Genomic DNA, 17,587 nt, shown 5'->3' with positions numbered 1-17,587 from the left:
TCATATAGAAGGACCTAAAGATTCCTAGAGAAAACATTTTAATCAAATTGCTGAATGGTAAGAAAGCAAAATAATGACTACAGATTATTTATATGACTGAAGTAAACAATGAAGAAATAGAGATAGTAAGAGATTTCTTATACCTTGGCTCAGATATTAATCAAAATGGAGGTTGCAGTCAAGGAATGAGAAGACGACTAGGAACTGGAACAGCAGCTATGAATGAACTAGACAACATACTGAATCATTGAATATCAAAGTCTGGATTGGTCTTGTCAGAGTATTTCCAATTTCTATGTATATTTGTGAAAGCTGTACAGTGATAGGAATAAATTAAGCTCTTTATGCGTATAATGTCTAAAGGAGCTGGTAGATCTCCTTTCTTCATGCTGTTTTAGCTTAAGAGTTTTTGCCCTTCCTACCTGGATTGGTGTACAGTTCGCTTTCTACTGTCTTTCCAATGCACTGGAGTTTCACAGCTTGAAGGGATTCATCTGAATTTGTGATAGTTGGCAAACTTCCTAGAGTATCACGAACCAAATTTGCCACCTCTCTCACATCAAAAAGCTTCAATAACTCTGAGTATACAGCTGGGAAGGAATTCAGAAAGACCACCTAAGAAAGCAAGGAGGAGGAGAAATAATGTGTTATGAACCTCAAGGGGGCAAGGGTATGGGATAGGAAACAAATATGCATGGGATGGAGAATGCGACCATATCCAAAGATGTTCTTAGTTTGTTTATTTTATTGGAATAACCCAACTTTGGAGATTTCTCTTTTTCCCTTTTTTTCTTTTTAATGAAAGTGGTTCTAAATTCCATTATTGCTAATTAGCTAGTTTTGAAAGGGAACAGAAATATAAAATGATCATGGTTAAGAGGAATGATGGAGACTATATTTTTTTAAGCTAATGGAAGTATAATAGAGTGGAAGATAAGCAATATTCTTGGAAAACACTGAGGAACAAAATGAACTCATAGCTCTGTAAGCCTGGCCAAAAGCTTGACAGTGCTTGATTACTGCCAGACGTCTAATCCAACTTCTGTCATCAGCAAATTGACAGAATAAGATGACAGTAAATTATGTCATTACAGCTAAAAGCAAACCAGCAGTATTAATTTATCATATTAGAAGCAAATCTATCTATGTCTATACACACACACACACACACACACACGTAATATCGGCCTAGTAACACCAGAATGATAAAGCAACAACTTGAAAAAGCTTACTTGGGCCTGAGATAAAGCACTAGTCCCTTTGGTTTCTTGGGAAAGGAAGAATCGCACAGACATTAGCAGCTCTTGGATACAACAGCAGAATTCCTCCTCATTTTGTCCACCAGTAGCAAGTGAGAACAGCTTCCGAGACTGGACTATATACTTAAATATATATTCTTGTGCCTATGAATGTCAACATACATACAGCAAATGTCATTATTACTTTTTAAAGCAAACTATTTTTTCCAGATCAACCAAAATGTTCAGTATTGTGAGCAAAAGTAAGAGAGAGAATGAAATGGTGCATATCAGAAAGAAACAATGCTTTACTTTCAGTCTTCTAAAAATGAAAACTACTATGGGACAATAATTGTGACCTCTAAAAATGAACACATCTATTGCTAAAAGGGATCTCTTACTGCTGTGGTCAGCAATTACTCACTCAATAGATACATGTTTAATTATGATCCCATACTTGTGCAATATTTTTCACATAATTATGCAATTTGACCATACTAATGGGCCTTACTAAGGCCAAAGAAAGATTCAACTGTTAGTCCTGTCAGTTTCTGTTTCTAGAATGGTGTGTTCGTGAAGATGAATATTGTTTTTTAACTCAGACAAAAATAAAACTTGGGACAGTCCTCAGTGTGCACATAGGGCCAAGTCCTTAATTTTAGATGCATCAATTTAGATCTGCAGGAGGCATTTCCACATCCATGTTCAGTGAAGTTACTCTCTGTGCAGCTGCAGTCTCAAATCTCTTCTAAAACTGATTCTAGAGAGCACCTCAAAATTAAGAGTGTTTTGGAGGTGGTCTGTCAGGAGGGAAGTGAGAAAGTATTTTCACATGAGAAGATGCAACATTACAGTAATCCAGGTGGGATGTAACTAAATATTGTTCATGTTATCGAATGCTCACTACAGTGCAATTGCGCAGAGATCTGAAAATTGCCTTTAATGGATGGTGACTCACTCTGCATTTTTTGTTCCATTCATGCTACCATCTTCTAGCATGAGGTAATATTTGGATAGAAATATTCTTGGAAACCTCAACCTGATACTTTCCACAAGTGCGGGACTACATTAGTGTCCATGCAGGGATCATCAAAGTTGTACTAAAACACATCTAAACAGGACCACATTACAGAAGACTGAGTAAGATGATAGTACAATAGATAGAAATAGTAGATCCAATGAATAAAGATGTAATGTATAAGTTACCACTTACATATTTCCCACTGATTTCCAAAAGTCTAGTTTTGATTAAACTAACCCTTGGGTTAACACATTTCGCCTTTGGCATACCTTTGGAACATTTTGAAGCCTATGCTTTTTAATAACATTTATAAGCATTTTAATATATACATTTTCAGCATAAAATATTTTCTGTTTAATTTTCAAAATGTATACATGCCTTACATGCACTGTTTCAAACATTCAAGTTTTGTGAACTACAGGGTGTTTCAAAAAGATGGACCTGATTTGAAATTGCTACATCTCTATAACCATGAATAGAGTCTCAAACTATTACTGTTAGATGCCTCACCTAGTGCACCAACAGCCCCTGGCATCAGTCACTTGGAAGATGGTGACCCTGCAATATAAGGCCTGATGAGACATTTGTGGAGTTATTTTTAGATTCATGTCTCACTCAAAATGGTTAGTAAAACTTAATAACTCATTAAACAATTTCTGTGCAATTCTAACATGTTGCCATCATGTAATATACTGCTTTGAAATTATGTGCATCATTTTGAAACACCCTGTACATTGCTGACTAAAAAGGGCTAGTTTACATAGTCCATGTTTATATTCAGAAAGTGTGAATTTTGAAAGATTCCACTGGAATCAAAACTGAATTAATTTCTCATCCCTAGTTACCTTTAATACTTCCTGGTTGTGTGTTTGTCTTTCCAGTTCCGTTATTCGATCTACATGCCACTTCAACACCTTTATGAGGTCTCTAGAATATAAAATGAAACTTACTTCCAAGCTGAACTGTTGAACGCAATGCATAAAATCATGAAGCACACGCCCGATTACAAACATCTAATTTTTAGTGTTGCTTTACATATTTATGTTATTGTATGTACGAATCACTTCTCTTCTCAACATATGCATGAAACTATGAAAAAAAATAAAACTATGAAAAAAATAACAAAATGAAATTAAAGCAAAACTCAAAAAGTAATGCCATTTGATTCCGAACATCAAATGGCATTACATTTAAATCAGTAAATGCTCAACAAAAAGTATAGTTATTTTAGTAACTGTCTAAAACAGTGCTTCTCAACCTGTGGGTCCCAGGTGTTTTGGCCTACAACTCCCAGAAATCCCAGTCAGTTTATCAGCTGTTAGGATTTCTGGGGGTTGACGGCCAAAACATTTGGGGACCCACAGGTTGAGAACCACTGATCTAAAAGATAGCAAAGGAATCAACCAAACCTGACTTAGAGAAGTGTTTCATAAACAGAACTAATACATAGAATGGACAATTTTGAATATCAACTTCTTTTAGTATGTCATGTAATGTGGCATCTTGACTTAATGTATACAGTCCCAGACTCCTTTTGGTATTACTATGTAACTAGCTCTTTTCCTTCAAAGAATGAATGTAAGTGGGAATTAATTTAAGCAATGTACATGAAGATAAACAAATCTCTTTCCAAGGTTTAAGACATGTAGGGTAACTGGACTAAAGGAAAATTTCGCATACAAGGGTTCTTGACAATCTAATTATATTTTTATTATCTCTATGCCTCAAAAGTTATGATCTTTTAAAACTATGTTTGTAAGCCACCTTAAGTCTCAAAGTGGGGGAAGAGGTGACTTATAAAGAAATATCACCATCTCATCTTAATCTTGTTTAAAGATCATGTATAATCACTTCGCTTTAGGGGTAGATGCCTGTTTGACATGAAATGGCATTATGAGAACTGAGAGAAATCCTGATTGAACTTGTTCTCTTTTAGATTTTAGAATCCTGTGAGCCATATCAGAATTGCATATAATAGTTGGGCAGGTTACCTTTGCTTAGGAAACGTTTGTTGCAGCTGTGATACACTGGCCACCTTTTGTGTAGAAAAAGCGGGTTATTACTTTACTACTGGATAAAGCATTTTGTACTGCTATTTTTGGTGACATCTCCAGGAACCTGAGGCCTGAAAGGTAACCTCTAGGTATTTAAAGCTGGAAACTTGTTGTATTACGTTCTCTCCTATATACCAGTTATGCCTGGCTCACTTTTTGAGAAAATCATGGTTTTGGTTTTAGCATAGTTTATCTTTAGCTGGTTTTTCTCACAGATTGGTAGAGTGCCCTCAGCACTTACTTGAGACATACCTTGGTGTAGGATATGAGGGCAGTATCATCTGCAGGCAACAGTAGGGGTATACTGGTGGATGAGATTTGAGGGGGGTGTCAATTTGGTAGTGAAATGTGCAGCCAAATCATTCACGTATAGATTAAACAGAATAGGGGCCAGGATGCAGAACTGGGTTGACTGAAAAGTTTGTAGTGCTGTTTTACTCAAGGTAAAGCAATTAATTCTGATGGATGTGTTTGGCCTTCCTTCATTCATTTAAAGATCACCCATAACTGACCAAACCAAAGCTTTGTTGTTTATTCGTTAAGTCGCTTCCGACTCTTTATGACGTCATGGACCAGCCCATGTCAGAGTTCCCTGTCAGCCATCACCACCCCAGCTCCTTCATAGTCAAGCCAGTCACTTCAAGGATACTATCCATCCATCTTGCCCTTGGTAGGCCCCTCTTCCTTTTTCCTTCCATTTTCCCAGCATCATTGTCTTCTCTAAGCTCTCCTGTCTTCTCAAAGTGACTAAGATATATATACATATAGTTCTACCTGTATGCAAGTGCTCCTGCAAAGTGACTTTCAATGTAGGTGTCCATAACTGGTTTAAAATGATGGAATTTGCTGTCCTGCAGCAAGTTAATTATGTGAACCTAAGAATAACAAAAAATATTAATGAATTCCATTTCCTTAATGTGTCAGCCATCAAAATTAAAATAAGACTACAAAGATTAATAATGTCTTACCAAACAATCAAATACTTGAGAGCCATACTTTTGAGAATTTTCATCTAAAATTCCAAATAAAGTGTCCAGTGTATCTTGAAGAAACTAGAAGAAATGAAAATTTAAGAAATACATTAGTCTACAAACATTCTTTGTTTTGCTGTTATGGGCAAAATAAAACAAAAGGTTAAAAAGATGTACCTTGACAATTTCTGATCCATCAATTTCCTTCAATTTGGAGAGACAGCCAGCAATTTTTTCTGGATGGGCTCGCCATTTGAGAAGGTCTAGCATGTCCCCTACATGGCAAACATTCAAGATGGCATAAATAGCACTTGGTTAAAAATATAACATTAATTTTAGAAAGAATGGGTGGACAATCCTCAAAAGTGAAGTCACGTAATTGAAATACAGTATTGATTGACTTTATTTATATAAGCAGCCCACTACATTCATGGGGTGCAGGATCACATGTTCAAAAACCACTACTTGAAAGGAATTGATAACTGTCAGATTTGTTAAGATGTTCTCTCTCTCAAGGCCCTCCAGCACCATTCTATGGTCACCTTCTGTGTAGAGGTCCAAGGTCCGAGAACCTTGGCTAAACAGTTCGACCCCCTGTCCATGGAGATATGTTCCAAAACACATATACTATGGATGCCTGAAACCATGGAAAATAATGAACCTTATATTTTTACTATACTTGGGTCAGATGTGTACAACAGAACTACACTGGAAGATCTAGATCAGGCATGGGCAAACTTTGGCCCTCCAGGTGTTTTGGGCTTCATCTCCCACAATTGTCCAAACACCTGGAGGGCCAAAGTTTGCCCATGCCTGATCTAGAGAGACCCACAAATACTTTCAGGAGGGGGCAGTATTTTTTGGAGTATATGAGGTGAAAACATGGATATAAAATCCATGGATAAGGGAGTTATGCTTTACATTCTAACTTGCGAATAACTTCGATTGAACCCGTATGAAATTTACTTCTGAAAATGTATGTGTATATATATATGTGTGTGTGTGTGTGTGTGTGTGTGTGTGTCAGGAACAACTTGGTATGAGAGCCCCGGTGGCGCAATGGATTTTAAACCCTTGTGCCGGCAGGACTGTTGATCAAAAGGTCAGTGGTTCAAATCCAGGAGCAGGGGTGAGTTCCCATCTGTTAGCTCTAGCTTCGCATGTGAGGACATGAGAGAAGCCTCCCACAGGTTGATAAAACATCCGAGCATCCCCTGGGTAACATCCTTACAGATGGCCAATTCTCTCACACCAGAAGCGATGTGTAGGATTGTCTTTTGTTATTTTGTGCATTTGATTGTGACATAGGTATGTTACTATGTAACTCCCAACACTGCAATAACAACAGTGCAATTAACTATTGATAACAGAGTATAAAATGTTAATTAAAACCCCTATTGTGTTACTGATTATTTTCTCTATATTAGAATTTGTTAGTGTTAATCTTACTCATTATCTCATTAGTAACACACTACTAACATATTGTTTTTAATGCATTCTTTTTATGTTTAAAAGTCTTTTAAAATAGAAAATAGCCAATTATCTCCATAGCTAGTATGTATAATAATAACACCCAGAATGTGTCCCACAAAGTAGCATGTTGCTTTTTAACACCTTGCTTCTAAGGTCTGAGGACCATTCAGAAGACATCACAGTATCTTCACATCTATCTGAATATTTGTCTCTCACTAAACTAAGTTTTAAAATAAAACTACAAACAGATAACAATAAATAACCAATTCTAATATTAGTGTCTGTATTTGTAATTGTGGTGGTTTGAGTCCTATGCACCAATAGTCTTACAAATTTCTTTCTCCGCTAGCTGATGAACCAATGGTTTGCATCTTGCTAAGGTTAATAACAGAACACCTTACACCACATCTTAATGTTAACAAGCCCAGCATTGCATTACTGTTGTTTACATTGATTTAATATCAACATGTTGTGTTACCATTCTGAGTGAGTTTTGTTGAGCACAGGAAAGACGTAATCCAGAAGGACTCCTTAGTGGTTTTTATTGCTTGGTGGTTGTTCGTAAGAAGATGTCCCTTTGTAAAGGGCAATTTGAGGTAGCGACTAGAATCCTGAAGACTTACATTTTCTTCACACTGGGAGAACAATTAAATTAAATATGCACTTTAACTCACTTCATAAAAATGAAATAAAATGAGGAATAAAAGTGTCACGTAAAACTATGTTTCATTGGAAAGCAATAAAATCGGATAATTGCCTCTCTCCATTGGATTCTGTCAGTGTACTGTTCTGAATCTTTATTATTCTCTTTCAGACATACTGTCCCTAAGTGACCTCGAATCCAATGACTCTCAGTACATTTACACATTGAAAACAATCAGTTCCTTATTCAATCCCCATCCAGTTCACGTGGTAAACTTCCACAATGACTTCACAATGCGACATAACTGATGTCTCACAACTGACCTCAAAAACTCCTTTCCATTACACTAATCCCCAAACCATTGACTACAGCACCTAAATAGTAGTGCCATTAGATGATTTAATGGTTCTATCTCATACTTATATATTTGATGTATGCTAAACCAGCCCTGCTACTTTTTCTTTCTGTTGAGCAGGGTCATTTGTCACAAAGTCCTGCTTCAATATTCCCACTGGGTTTGTGCAATTTGGCTGGAGGGCGATCTGTTTGTGGTATCCAGATTTCATTGGGTACCGAGATCTGTTTTTGGGAGCCTCTCAAATATTGGCTAATGGAAAAATCTGTTTTTGGCCAGGTAGTCAAAAGATCCAGGAAGATTCAGCCCTTTGGCAGAAATGGGGAACTTTCAAGGCTCCCCTTTCTATTCCTGGGACTCTTTCCTATCTTCCTTTCAAGGGAGTCTAGGTTTGAAAAACAGGGTTAAGAAAGCAGTGCATAAGACACATCATGGTGTTCTTCTATTCAGGCAACACTCAAAGGGAAGTCCCATGCGAGCAGCACGTGGCAGCATCTCCGCGTGCCATGTGGTGCCAAATTGGGGGGGGGGGGGGAGTCATGATCAGCTGGCATGTGATCCCGTTACAGACAAAAAAATGTGACTGTTGAGCCCTTACCATTACAACCATCTGACCAAGCCGAAGAAGCCGGATTGGCCGAAGGGAACCGATCACTCTGAATCCGTGCATAAGCCTAATCCCCACTTTTATAGCCCAAATATAGTAAATTGCAATAATTACTTCTCTTAATTTCTGCCATCATTTCATTCCCCTTCTTCATTCTTCTCCCCTATTTTCAAACCTAGCATCAAAGTCACTACGACATGGACATTCATTCTTTGTTGAGCACCACATACATGGTGCTAAGTGCAAAATAAAACAGTGGTACAAGTGTTCTGAATTTTAAAAAAGAAACAGCAATAGATTTTAATGTTGCTTCTTCTATCACATGACTAGGAGATGTAAACCCTTTGAAAGCATTTGAACCTAGCTTTTAAAGGAGTCTATATAGAGAGACTGACAACAAACTACAGAGCATATAGTCCAAAGAACAATACAATTTAAATGAATAAGCTACTAGCTGTCAGTCTATTTGTGAAAAAATCGTATTATTGTTTTCTTTATAAGTAATTTATTCTAGAACAAAAATATTTATACAAGTATTTCAATATTTAATGTCTAATACTAGGTTTGTAGGGAAGATTTAAAATGCATTTTTCAGGTTATGCTTAAACACAATTTAGTCCTGTGACAAATTTACAACTTTTTGCATTGTCAAGCTGAAGCTTTGGGTGATCTCTCTTGCTGTTAACATATGTCCCTAAATATTTTTATTTTACTTCAACAATATGCTCAAAGCACATGATAAGGGAAGTGACATGCATGCTTTCAGTTTAAAACCCCTTCAAACATCTTAAATACTGAGGTCAGGTCCAGCCTAAAACATTCTGTAACCCCTTTTAATGAAGGGAGAATACAATCACCTTTCATGTAATTTATTTAACTAATAAATTGAGACCTTATATAATAGAATTTCATTTTATATACCTTTTAAAATCTGATAGTGATTTAAAAGGGGGAGGGGTTGAGAGAAAGAGAAAAGAGAGAGAGAGGTGAAGTAAGGATTTGCTTGCCCTCCCAGCTGAGTGTCTAGATACAGCCTGTTAGCAAAAGATGGAATGAAGCGTAAGGAAAATTATTCACAGCCAAGATATGGCATTGAAAAACAAGAATGGAGAATCAACAACATAAGCTTGAAAGGACATAATGAAAGGCTATTTTACACAATAACAAGTATAGTATTCTTCTGGGAGCTACTTAAATCTGTGTGAATCTAAGGGAAGCCTTGGGCATTTGGAGTATTCCTCCAAATAAACTTCATTTCTCTGATTTCTTACTGAAATTACCTTGTGAACAATGAGCTCGTGAGTGCCATCTGGCAGCGTCCTTCCATTTTCCTGCATCAGAGGGACGAAAGAAAAACCAAACAACTTCTTCTCCCCCTTTTCTTTTGCTGAAACACACATATACATTAAAAATCCACCACATTCCGAGTTGGAGATGATAAATGCACAGATTTAGTGAATATAAGGTTACACATACTCTATGACACTCACTCGCAGTTAATAACCAGGATATCATACCTACAAGGATGCTGGCAAAATAACTTCTTATTGGTGAACAATTCCTAACTTGACTCAAAATCTCCAAAAACACTTATAGGACACAGTTCTGTTTATAACAGTCAAACCTAAGGATTGATCTAATGAGGATGTTCAATGTATTGTCGAAGACTGTCTTTAGGTGGAATGACCTTGATCAGAAGAACTGGAGGAAGGGTGAATCTGCGCTCCCACAGCAACCTGGCAACCCTTCCCCATATTCTTTTGTAGCAGACTTTCACTTGCATAGCATTGGGTGTAGCCTACCACTCATAGATAACTATGAACAACACCAATATATGCCTATAGTCTTCTTGATTTCAATAAAATCTGAAATCTACCAGAGACCACTAGAGGCATAATACAGGAATTTAGAGACTCACAATGTGATGACCAGATTGCTGTGAGTTTTCCAGGCTGTATGGCCATGTTTCATGTCCCGGAAAATTCACAGCAACCCAGTGATTCCGGCCATAAAAGCCTTCAGCAACACAATGTGATGACCCCTCTTTGGAAAAAAAAAACCCATACAAAACTAGTTCTAAGTGGCCAAGATAAGAATGTCTCCTCTTGGCAAATGTTTCTGTTCTGTATATGTTTTCCTAATACACATGTTCCCATTACTGCAATAAATAAAGTTAATAATAAATTCCTAGATCTATCCATATTGAAGAATCGTGTCAGCTATTTAGGAAAAACATACAACTTGATTCTAAGCAAATATACCATGGATAAAAATAATGTACTTTCAAGAACACTTGAGTAAGAGTATGTAATAAGAACAAGACTTTTTAAATTGGTATCTCTATCATTCTTATACAAAAATCTGATAAACACCAAATCTTTTAATTCTAACCAAATCAGAAACTACATCACATTTGAATCTTGAAATCATGAAATGATAATAGCTCATTCATCCAGTGTTTTTTGCATAAAACCTTGCCAGGCATGTGTCATATGGATTAAAAGGAGAATCAAGTCACATTGACAACCTATTTTCCCCACAGACTACCTGCGAAGGAAGGCATGGATTTCTAAAAGCTCATAATCTGTGAATTGTAAGTGTTTTCCATCAGCCCAGGATTGAAGCAAAATAAGAAGAAATTTTTGCCAATATCTCTCTCCCCCCCCCCCCCACACACACACCCCTTTTCTATAATTTGTCCTTATCACAATGAATAAACATGACAATTCTATTAAAGCCTAGCAATTCATGAAGTTCCAGATAGTTTAGATTTCATTTCTCAGAGGTCAACGTTGTAATTGGTCAGTGACAGTGAGAGCTATGAATCACAACTTTTGGAGGGCCAATGTCGCACTCTGTTTGATAGGTGTGCCATTTGCATCCTGTCCTCATGAAAGTTAAGAAAATGTAAATCAAATACAATCAAAAGAAAAAGTGGCGCAAAGACTGAAGAAAACTTCACAGCTACTTCCATGGAATATTGTTAAGGCAGTTGATGGCTGGTGTTTGCAAAGTGGCAGCTAAATGAGCTCCTACCCAATCCCAACCCCCACAGACTGTGAATATAACGGCAGAAGCTCCATTATAACACAGCAGGTATGAAAAGCATTTGATAAGTCCCCTCAAAGAACTACCATTTATGAATAGGCCTTACTGGAACAGTGTCGGAATTCAAAGCGAAGGTGTGCTCCCCTGAATTTATCCACAGGAATGGGAAGTTTCAGCAGCTCAGCCCACCTAGGACTGTTGTTGTGATACAACACAAAGGAGTGGAATTCAGTGGCGGGTGGTTCTCCAGAGCCAAAAGAAATAAAATCCTAATGAAGAAAACAAATAAGTGAAAGGCATTGATTCACTGGTAAAACAGATGGGAAATCTCTTTGAAAACAAGACACAGTTGGCTTCTGTAAACCAAAGGAAAACCATCTTCCATAGTTCCTATAATAGGAGAGGGATAGGGAAGCTGAGCACCTCCACTTTCATGATTAAGCAAAAATGGACCAGTAACATTACTAGGTAATTAAGGTCCCTTTGGATTTAGCAATTAAAAGTATATTAAATGATCAAGCACTAAGAAATATTAAGACAGCTCTTGTCATTGAGCCATCCCAGGAATAGCAAATGCTGCCTGCAAACTACCCTAAGAGCAGCTACCTGGGTTTAAGCTACACTAAAGACATGAAGGGAACTTATAAAATGTTTGAAACTGTACTGTCTGAAACACCATGGGAAGTAGGCCAAAGGGGGAACAGGTTATTAGCAGCAGCAACAACAAACGAGATTACCCTTCCAGCCCTAACTTTCATCAGATTTTGCACTTTTCCTTTATCCCTGCCTTGAAACTATTGCACAAACTCTTAGCCCTCCAAGCTCAGTATTTGTTATTATTCAGGCTAGGGATTGTTTTTATGATGTTGTATTGTGTTATTGTTATGATGTTGTTTATTTTTTGATTATTTGATTTTAATTTTTGATTTTATTTTATTACGTTGTGTTTTAATTTGTGTTTTTCTGGGCTTGTCCCTATGTATAACTACAGAATGGAATCACTTGGAATAAAGTATTGGGAAGTTGAAGAAGAAAATCTGGAAAAACATTACCTTTAAAATTTGACCACCACAGTCTACAATGTACATTGTTACTTCCACATTCCGGGCCACACTTTTTCCTCCTTTTTCAAACTCTCCTCTTTCTATCGTGATATATAAATCATTTCTCATTTCACCTATGGGAGATGAGGAAAAGAGCTGAAAGTTGGCTGAAGTAAACACAACATACTCTCAATCATTCTCATATATATATATATATATATATATATATATATATATATACACACACACACACACACATAAACATACACACACACAAACAGGTATACGTATATATGTATGTGTATATATGTGTGTGTGTGTGAGTGTATAAAACAGAAACAACAAAAACTGGGCAAAGTGCTTCTGATATGCCCTGGATTTCACTATTTTTAAAGCATGCAATTAAGTAGAGCTGGCTGAAAAAAAATGAAGAATGATCACAGTACAATTAAATGTATAGATTATGACAGTCACATTATTATAACACAAGCTCTATCAGGTAAGCTCTATATGTGAGAATCAATTCCAAGTATTTCATATGTCAGTTTTTTTCCTAGTAACACAACATTACGGTTCTTTTATTCCAGTCATTACAACAAAAGAAAAAAAATTCAGGGAATCAGAAAGCTGTGGACCCTCCCTGGCAAGGTGTTTTTGGGCTATATAAATATGAAGTTGATTATACAGATTAGCTATGTTATGGTACTGTGTTTCTTACATGTGTTTGGTAGCATATTTCTTACATGGCTGCCATGGAGAAATAATTGCTGTATATACTAGAGTATAAGCCAATCAGAATATAAGTCATGGCTCCTAATTTTACCACAAAAAATTGGGAAAATGTATTGACTCGAGGTGGAAAATGCAGCAGCTACTGGTAAATTTCAAAATAAAAATAGATACCAATAAAATTACATTAATTGAGGTATCAGTAGATGTTTTTAAATATTTACATAAAACTGTAATTTAAGACAAGATTGCCCAACTCTGATTAAACCATTATTCTAACCTTCTTCTATGTAAATGTGCTTACATATCCTTCCAATAATAATGAGTAAAATAATAAATGTAATAATAATAAAGCAAACTAATAAATGTAATAACAATAATAATAAATAGAAAAAATAATAAATCCAATAATAACAATAAACAGAGTAATAAATGTAATAATAACAATAATAAATAGAGTAGAACATTGTAAATATAATAAAAATAGAGTAAAATAATAAATATAATAATAATAACAACAACAACAAAACAACAACAATAGAGTATAAATAATAAATAACTTTGACTCAAGTATAAGCCTAAAAAAGGACTGAAAAACTTGGCTTATACTCAAGTATATACAGTATTTCATGCCATCACCAATCATTGGGGTGGGGGAGAGAAGCAGGCTTGTACTGTTGAGATTACTGCTGTAAGTATATTGAATTGAGACTGTGCTATCTTAGCATGAGTCCTGCAAAATCCAAGGATTTGTAGTTTGGTGAGCAGCTGCAGTTCTATAACAAAGAATTTTAAATGCTGCTTCTAAATTAGCAAATCTTAGGATGCCGTATGATGGAACATTGACGTTAAAGTGAAATCATCATGCTATAACAGTGTGGTATGAAAACGTTATTGGCATAGTTTGAGAATAGTTAATTGACTGAAATTTGTTCAAACAAGAGTGAAAATTAATACATACAAATTGAATTAAAGTGTGCATGCTTCATAATCATAACTCCAAGTCTATATAACCGAAGTGCTTGTAATCTGGCATGCATACAAAGTTGACCAAGGAATGTGAATATGGAGTTAATTTGTTTTGAAAAATGTATGGGTTAATATTTAGTAATCCCATCATCAGAAACTAGATAGCAGACTTTCTTGACTAAATAACTTTGCAATCAATACATATAAAATCAGAAAAGAATCAAATCATAGAATAAAAGAGTTGGAAGAGACACATGGGCCATCTAGTCCAACCCACTGCCATGCAGGAAAAGCAGAATAAAAGTACCCCTGACAGATGACCATCCAGTAGTTCATGAGTCTAGGTTAAATTATTCTTTCTGCTGAGGGACAGGCACACGTGATAAACACAGATTTGCCAGTCCCCTATGCATAAAGCTATTGTAGCAAGCTATGACAAGAGGCATGCTTAGAAGCTCCAGAGGGCATAGCCTCATATGTACATATATGATGGGCACCATAGCTTCCCTAAAGACTTCAAGGGATAAAATTAATCTATATTCCAACTTTTTTCCATTAGTGAAAAGCTGAGTATTTTTGCTTAATATGTCATAAATGGCATTATGGACATAAACAAAAAATCATGCATGGAGAAATTTGCTTTTTATACCTTTGAGAAATATTCTGAAACCAAATGCAAACATTACACACTAGTTGCTAATTTTAAAGTATTAAAGTATGTTAATTAATGTTATAGATAACATGAAAATGACTGGGAATGTTACATTTAATGACAAAAAGCAAGCAAGGTTAGTTCAACCTAGCAATTAATTCCTAATTCATCCTTCCGGTAAATCTGTCAGACCTATTCTAGATTCTAAACATAGAGGATTCATTCAACTGTAGATGCAAAAGGGTAACATATTTCAATCTGGCGTCCAAGTAATTAAAGTAAAATGATTTGCTAATCTCTAATGTAAAAAGATAAAGGAAGAGGTTCTGTTGGGAGGCAGAATGACAGCCGACACAAAAGACTCATTAATTGAAACCACTGGAAACAAAGGAACAGATTGGACCACAGGACAACACATACTTCGGGGGCCTTTGTCAGTCTGCATCCACACCAGCTTGCATGGCAAGGTTTAGAAGAAAAAAATAGCTGGAGATGCTCCTATGAACATCCAACCAATGAGAAGAGGTTGATTTCAGTCATTACAGTCATGTCATGTTCAGGCTATAGAAAGAATCAGGATCGTACCTCAAATACAGAGCTAAAGAGTAACTTGCAAACCTGTTCTGTTTTAATCAGAAGACCTCTGATATATTCTGTAGTCACAATGGAACTTTCTACCTATCTCCACTTCAACACCTGAAAACTTACTGTGTGTCTGTATGAAAGAGACAGAGGTTGCCAGACATAGGCAGCAAGTTGCTGGGGTGCAGAGAAGGTTACAGCATACCCTTCCTGCTGTTCCATCAGCAGAAATCCAGAACTGGTCCCTCTCATGTACAATCTTGAATCTTGAAATTCTCCTCTTGGTAAGATTAGCTAGTAAAAATTCTGTATGATCCAGAGTATTGCTTCAAGTGTGAGGATGGCATTCCTGTGACCAATTATGTTTCCCAGCACATGGACACAGATACAATCAAGACACATAATGGTCTACATGCTGTCTGTATACTTCTTTTCTAGCTGAGAGTCTCTTGTGGTTGCAAATTAAACAGACTTCAAAGGGGGAGACAGGAACTCAGATAATGTAACACGTTTTGTCAGCTACCCAATTATTCCTTTTTTTAAAAAAAACGGAATACTGTGAATGAGTTTCTTATTAGAAAAGAAATCAACAAACCTTGAAAAATGGGTGCGTCATATACAATATAAGACTAACTAAATACTCTAATTATAAAGAAATCTTCTTAAGCGAAGGATTTTTGAGAGCGGTGTTTTAAAAATTACCAGTTCATGAGAATGCACATATTTTCACGAAAGCAATATCTACCCTTTATCTTGGAATCAATGGTCTTTGGAATTTCCTTTAAAAAAATAAATACATAGAAGATGGAAATGTAACTAATTATTCAGTTCAGTTCCATATTTCCTCTGAAACTTTAATGCCAGTTATAGAGTTGGATGATCACAGAGTTGGTCCTCATTATGTCCAACACTCTGCCCAATGCAGGATCTCCATCTAAAGTATCCCCACCAGGTAGCTGTCAAGTCTCTTTTTAAAAACATCTAAAGATGGAGAAGCCTCTCTTACTTTCTAAGCCAGAGGTTCTCGAACTTTTTGAGTAGAGGGCCAGTTCATGGTCCCTTAGACTGATAGGAGGACAGACTACAGTTTTTGGAAAAATGAACAAATTCCTAAGCAAACTGCACATATCTCATTTGTAGTGCAAATACAAATTTATTTATTTACAGTATTTATATTCTGCCCTTCACACTCCGCAGGGGACTCAGGGTGGATTACAATGTACATATACATGGCAAACATTCAATGCCATAGACACACAACATAGATAGACAGACTCTCAGAGGTTATTTAACATTCCAGCTTCTGGCCACCAGGGGAGCTGTCGCTTCACCGTCTGTTTGTGACGCTGATGAAGTAGTTTCCTCATTATTTGCATACTTCCTGAAGATTTTTTATGGCCTCGTAAATCAGTTAAATTAGCCTCCCCACGTAAGTGGTACCTAAATTTCCTACTTGACAGATGCAGCTGTTTTTCGGGTTGCAAAGGTTGACAACAAGCTACACAATTTTGGTCGGGAGCTCACTCCGACCCAGGCTGGCTTCGAACTCATGACCTTCCGGTAGGTGGTGATCTTAATGCAGCTGACTCCCAGCCAGCTGCGCCACAGTCCCGGTACAATATTTAAAATGAAGATCAACTTTAACCAACATATACTTACCAGTACTTCAATGGGAAGCATGGGCCTGCTTTTGACTGATGAGACAATTAAGTTGCCCAAGTCATTTCAGACCTCGGGCAATTCTAAGTCTAAAGTTTAGAGCAGGGGCTGGGGAAATGAACTTGGAGGGTTGCATTCTCTCCACAGACCTATTACTTATCACAACAAATAAATCAAGGCCACAGGAGGAAAAAAAGAATGGAAGGGGTGGGTAAAATAAAAAACAAAAATGTATGTATTGAATCTACTAGCCACAATTGATCAGACACTTGCTACTTTCATTTAGGAAATATTTAACTTTCTGACACACCTTTTAAAAAAAAAGAAAGACAATAACAACCAGGAACTAAAGGAGGTAAGATCTGCTCCCTCGCTCCTGACCTTTAAAAAAAAATTATAATCATAGTTCTGGGACCAGGCCTTCAGACAATAGATATATGCAGCTTTTAGTGGGACAAGGACTGGAACAGCGACTCGATGAGATTGTTTTATGGTTTTAATAACTGTTTTGATATTTGATGATGTACTGTTTTTAATATGATT

General features: G+C 36.5%; 1 protein-coding gene across 10 annotated transcripts in view; it reads right to left on the bottom strand.

Annotated features, from left to right (window-relative positions):
- DOCK4 (dedicator of cytokinesis 4) overlaps window positions 1–17,587 on the bottom strand; it is a 314,593-nt gene that overhangs the window by 103,979 nt on the left and 193,027 nt on the right. For all 10 annotated transcript variants that reach the window (XM_060777644.2, XM_060777634.2, XM_060777638.2 and 7 more), the window contains 10 exons: window positions 12,463–12,587; window positions 11,517–11,679; window positions 9,643–9,749; window positions 7,236–7,392; window positions 5,462–5,559; window positions 5,282–5,365; window positions 5,088–5,188; window positions 3,105–3,186; window positions 1,233–1,403; window positions 423–615 (listed from right to left, as the gene is read on the bottom strand). In XM_060777644.2, the coding sequence (XP_060633627.2) occupies window positions 423–615; window positions 1,233–1,403; window positions 3,105–3,186; window positions 5,088–5,188; window positions 5,282–5,365; window positions 5,462–5,559; window positions 7,236–7,392; window positions 9,643–9,749; window positions 11,517–11,679; window positions 12,463–12,587 (1,281 nt within the window). The remainder of the gene's footprint in view (window positions 1–422; window positions 616–1,232; window positions 1,404–3,104; window positions 3,187–5,087; window positions 5,189–5,281; window positions 5,366–5,461; window positions 5,560–7,235; window positions 7,393–9,642; window positions 9,750–11,516; window positions 11,680–12,462; window positions 12,588–17,587) is intronic.

The sequence above is a fragment of the Anolis sagrei genome, chromosome 5 (assembly GCF_037176765.1).
Source record: "Anolis sagrei isolate rAnoSag1 chromosome 5, rAnoSag1.mat, whole genome shotgun sequence".
Taxonomy (NCBI): Eukaryota; Metazoa; Chordata; class Lepidosauria; order Squamata; family Dactyloidae; genus Anolis; species Anolis sagrei.
The sequence above is the reverse complement of the archived record's forward strand: the minus strand, read 5'-3'. Positions and strand labels throughout refer to the sequence as shown.